We start from the raw sequence: 5,602 nt of genomic DNA on the forward strand, positions 1-5,602 counted from the left end.
GAGAGGAGAGAGGAGGAGAGGATGGAAACATGTCAATAGTTTAATATTTATAATATGTGGAGCCTTCATTTTTATTTCCAACATTGGTAACACTTGTAGACATGTTGCACATGTAGATACTATTGTTTGCCAATTTTTGTAAAAGAAATGATCAAATAAATTCAACTTGTTCTTCATCTTTTTTAATGATTGATGTCATCATAACTGTGACATGTTCTAGTTCTTTCTACTTCTATTCATGATGGTTGTGTTTCCATAGAGGAGCAGGACTTTTATTTTGTAGTTAAAATCAAGACCACAGAGAGAAAAACGTGACGGGAGCAACAAGAAAGGTGTGTTTCATGTACGATCCGGTTAAACTCTTCTGAATAAACGTCACAAGCATCCCGTGAACCGAGTCTCTGACCTTGAGCGCCTCGGTCTGCAGGCCGAGTCCTTTGGTGCACAGCTCCATGACGCTGTAGGAGCAGAAGGTGTCTCGCACCTTCAGCTGGCTGACGGCCAGCAGCCACAGCGCCGGGTTGGACTCCAGCTCCACCGGGGGGATCAGGATGGACTGGTGGCCGGAATACACGCTGCAGAACACACCGCACGCCTTCCTTTAATGCATTTACATCTACTGTCCATGAAGGAGCCACACGGCTCAGACAGAGAGTCATTCATCACAGTCCGATGTTGTTGCTTTAAAGTCTCTGAGTGAGATTCATAAGACAGAAATCTGCTCTCGCCAAGTTCAGAGTTTATGAGCTGAGGATTTAAAACTAAGCAGACGTGAGATGAGGAACCAGAGCAGATAGAACGTCTGCTCTGGTTATTAAACGGCAGCTTTGTGACATGAATCAGAATCTGAGCATAACGTGTAACAGACTGTAATAATGGTGACAGAAACAGGTGTTGAGTCTAATGAGAGGTGAGTTGCATTATGGGAAATGTAGGATCCAGTGTTTTTGGAGCTTCAAGTTAAAGTCAGGACACCTCTCTGCAGTAACTAGTTGTTTTTGGCCACTTGTTTGCAGGAGTTGTGAAGTCAATACTGACACATCAGTTCCTTTACGGTTGATGTGTGAAACTTTATTTACACATCCATCGGTTACAGAGCGACAAAAGGATTCCTTAGGAGCTCTCTTTGAGCTCTGTTTTTGGTCTCCACCACCTCCTGATGGACATATCTGTCTCTTTAGCTGCTAAACGCTCCGCAATGTTCACCAGCTGGTCTCGAACTGAGTCAGTCAGCTGCTGAGCGGACTTTAAAGATGTCTTCAGTGTGTACGGTGAGTAGACGGAGACACCAACCTGCAGAGACACCAGAGGACGAAGCCGAGGCCGCAGTACGGATCCAGACAGATGGCCACTTCTCTGGAAGGGTACAACTCACACTGCAGCTTCACCGACCGACAGAAGGCTCCAACGGCATTATGGGATATCTGGAGAGAGAGAGAGACAGAGGGGGAGGGGGAGGGAGAGAGAGAGAGACTTTAACTTTAAATAAATGTATTTGCTCAGATGTATTTCAAACACTGATAATAAAGCAGCTGTGTGTGTTGTGTACTGAGTGATGAGTGATGGATGAGGACTGATGAGGACTGAGGAGGACTGAGGAGGATTATCGCTGAGCTGACCTGGACTCCGGCCAGCATGCCGGTCGTGGACACGCTGAAGTCCAGATAGGCCAGACCGTCAGGGTTGGTGGGCTTATAGAGAGCTGGAGGCTTCTTCTTTGGCAGGTCATCTGCAGCACACACACACACACACACACACACACACACACACACACACACACACGTTTGTTTTATGAAACACTGAACTCAGGTTGAACCCACGATGCTACAGCAGCTGGTGAGCAGCCGTTGATGGAGGTTTAAAGTGTCTTGTTGCAGCAGATGTTTTGTTGCTTTGACTGAGTTCAAACCAGGATTGTTTTATCTTCATGAAAGACAAACATTTAATACTTCAAGTGCACAAAAAAGTTCACTTGTTTATTCTGTTTCTGACTGAACGTTTACTGCAATTTCCACCTCAACAGCATGAAGAACCTAAAAACACAACGCAGTCACATTCTGCTGGACGAACATCTGGATCGCACAACATCGTCATGTGATCGTATCCACTGTACATCACCTCCTGTGTCACCGCTCTCTCGTGACAGAACATAGTTTTGTTGTGACTTCCTGTCTCCAAACTACGACTACTTCAAGTGCTCTGTGTGTTTGTGTGTTTTTGACCAATGTGTAGCGCTGTTTGGACATGTTGCCAGTGAAACACAAAGAGAGGATGAAGGTTGCTGGTTAGAAGATGTTGATGTTGGAGCTGCACTCTCATGGTTGAGGTTAAGGTTGTGTTCCTGAGGTCAGAGGTCAGCGGGCGTACCCGTGTCGAGGACAGGCGGCCAGTTCCTGATGTCCACGGTGGCCGTGGCCTCTTTGGAGCGCAGCAGCTTACAGATGATCGCCGTGGTCATCACACAGGCCGAGTGGCTGACCTGCAGACAATAGCTTGATTATTAAACTGTAATATTTAATGTCGTTATTTGAATATAGCTACACAGCAGCTAGCAGAGCCCGTTGTGTGATTAGCAGCAGCAACGTGAACTCAAACACACAAAGTATGATCTGGTGTTTAGTGATCTCTGACCTCCACGATCATCTTGACGGTGGGCAGCGTGGTGGAGATGTTCTGAGGGTGAGGCGGTCGCACCGTGATGGGAACACAGCCGGCGTACAGGGAGCCGTAGAAGGCTGCAATCAGGTCAATACCTGCACACACACACACACACACACACACACACACACACACACACACACACACACACACAGAGGGGTGTGAGGGATGAACTCAGCTCTGTTGTTTTGTGGGTTAAAACAGCCTGAGTCCTCTCTGACCTGGTGGGTAGACCAGAGCCACGTGGTCTCCCTCCTGCAGACCGGCTCTCTCCATCAGCAGAGCCGCCACTCGCTCCGCCCTCTTGTGGAGCTGCAGACAGGTGAGGGAGCTGGACACCGCCCCCTGCAGGAGGAGGAGGAGGAGAGAGTGACGAGAGGAAAGAGACTAAAGCAGATTAACGTCAAAGTGAACCACATGGACCTCGTTAGTCATCTCTCTATCTAAGACCAGGTTTGGTGTCACTCCCTCAGGGTTAAAGGTGCGTTCACACCAGATGAGAAGAAAAGGTTTTTGCTCGGTGCGATCACTTGTCGTCTTGCGGACAGACCTGACGCAGCATGAGCTCAGACTTTTTACAGATCGGCATTATAACGTAGGTATCCCGGAACCCTTTTTATCAGTTTATTGCTATAAAATCAAAGTGAAATCCGTTTATTTTGTGTTCGTACCGCCGTAGTAATCCAGCCTACCTGGGACCACGACGAGTGAGTGAGATTAAAGGTGATATTTGTAAAATTGGTTTGCAGTCGACGTCTCGTTCTCACTGCACGACTTCAGCCGGATTTTATACTCGCCCAAAAGCAGCTGAAACATTTGCATCACGGACCAAAGTTGCTCATAAAGGAAACAACAACTATAACTAATAAAGACGTGTGGAAACAACTTCAACACGCACGACTAAACACTCAACACATCAAAAAGGCCTCTTAAAAACTGGTAAACAACTATCAATAAAAGGTGTTTTTGCTTGTAAAAAGTAAAAGAACTCATGTTGAACAATATTTCACGAGTATTAGGAAGTGTTTGTCGTAATGAGCATTATTAGCATCTTTAAGATATTTAAGATGCATTGTGTAAAAACTGGTACGTGAGTGTGACTAGTAGACGTAGAGACTTCCTGTCTGCGGTCATGTGATGTGACTACTTAATAAAAGAAGGGACTTCTTCTTCTGCTGTAATGTGGTAACGTGTAGCTGTGGGTGGAGGTGCGTTGCTGTTACCCTGGAGCTGAGCAGAGTGTAGAGGACGTGGTCCGGTGTGGTCTGAGCCCTCCACTGCAAAACCTCCGACAGGAACAGGAACTGAAACACAGTCAGAGACGCAGCATCCAACCAATAGTACCTGAGTTACATGAAATATATCAGTATGCAAACACTGGACACGACGCCGGCATTTATAGCCCACAACAGTATATACTGTATATATATACGTATATATATGCTGTATATATATACGTATATATATGCTGTATATATATACATATATATATGCTGTATATATATATATATATATATATATATATGCTGTATATATACGGGTTCACAGAGGCCCTAAAACATGAATCTCCACCGTCAGCACATCATGTAAAAGTGCACAGGAGGCACAAGTGGAGAAGGTTTCTCTACAGCCGATACAGGACTCCTGTCTGTGAGTAAATCTTTAGTTTAATGCTTCATATCCAGCTGAGACTGCAGGACGTTAAAGCGGTCGAATCAATATCAATAAACCACAAAGCAGCTGAGAAACAAGCTGCCGACTGGAGAAGAAATTCATGAACATTTTCACTGATGCAGCGACTGAAACAAGCGGTCTGTCGGCTGCTGAACGATTGTAAATCAGCTGAAACTTTGATTGATTCTTTAAAACTTCTCAATGAGGAACTCATCAAAACATTCCTTCACTTTAGCCTCTAAACTTCTGCACATGTCAAAAGGCTTCACGCTCTAACATTCATCCCCAGACACAGAGGAGGAAGTTACTCCTACACGATCAACGATATAATATCATTTATATTTAAAAACACGGTAAGATCAGAGCTGTGTGAGTCGACTGTCTGTATTAGAGATTCATCTGATTATTTAAATTATTAGTCAGTGAATCTAACATCTCGTTATATTTGAAGAACAGTTAAAAACCCAAAATATTCAGTTTTTAACTATAAAGAACACAGAAAAGAAGCAAATCCTCATATTTAAGTAGCTGGAACCCGAATGATTTCTCTGTAAAACGATTTAAACGTTTGATGAGAAGATTGTCTGATGTTGTTTTTAATGACGTAGTCGAACTAATAAAGAACTCAACAAAGCACAGAGTCTTTTGTTCACCTGGTCGTTGTCGTCCGTTTGTCCTAAATCTCTGCCGCTGGCCTGAGCGATCCTCTTCCCTGACACCAGATTCCCCACCATCACAGAGGCAGGTCCGATCTCTGCAGCACACACACACACACACACACACACACACACATTAACATCTGTGCACAGTAACGAGCCACCTCCACAGACCCGTGAACACTTGTGTTTTGTTTCCCACCTGGTTGTTTCTGCCGGGGTTTGGGCAGGTTGGTGACGCAGGTGTGGGGGCACATGAGGACGTTGCAGGGGTGCAGCCCCCCCTCCAGGTACAGCTGCTTGATCTCAGACAGGTGGATGCCGCCCAGAGGGGTCTTGGGCAGAGTGTTGGCCGGGACCAGAGCCAAGCAGAACACGCCCACCCCGTGGATGCTGTCGATGGCCTGAGAGAGACGGAGGACGGTCAGACACAAACGGAGGTTTACAGAGAAGGAAAGACGTGAAGCGGCTCCACTGCTGGTTTATAAAACGACCCAGATCTTCCTCATTCAAACGCACCAGCGTTTCCTTTAACCCCGCCTCCCTGCCCTTGATTCAGCCCAGACAGCAACCTCCGGTTCTGAAAAGTGAAGCCAAAGCTTCATGTGTTAAAG

General features: G+C 45.8%; 1 protein-coding gene across 1 annotated transcript; it reads right to left on the reverse strand.

Moving 5' to 3' along the window:
• Nucleotides 1-27: 27 nt before the first annotated feature.
• LOC116378973 (disco-interacting protein 2 homolog C-like) lies at nt 28-5,558 on the reverse strand. Its single transcript, XM_031840875.1, has 9 exons — nt 5,191-5,558; nt 4,986-5,086; nt 3,882-3,962; nt 2,880-3,003; nt 2,632-2,753; nt 2,368-2,479; nt 1,620-1,729; nt 1,294-1,424; nt 28-575 (listed from the first exon to the last, which is right to left on the reverse strand). The coding sequence occupies exons 1-9, from the start codon at nt 5,243-5,245 to the stop codon at nt 290-292; spliced, it is 1,122 nt and encodes a 373-aa protein (XP_031696735.1). The 5' UTR covers nt 5,246-5,558; the 3' UTR covers nt 28-289.
• Nucleotides 5,559-5,602: the final 44 nt, after the last annotated feature.

The sequence above is a fragment of the Anarrhichthys ocellatus genome, unplaced genomic scaffold, assembly GCF_004355925.1.
Source record: "Anarrhichthys ocellatus isolate YVR2014 unplaced genomic scaffold, GSC_Weel_1.0 scaffold3495, whole genome shotgun sequence".
Lineage (NCBI taxonomy): Eukaryota > Metazoa > Chordata > Actinopteri > Perciformes > Anarhichadidae > Anarrhichthys > Anarrhichthys ocellatus.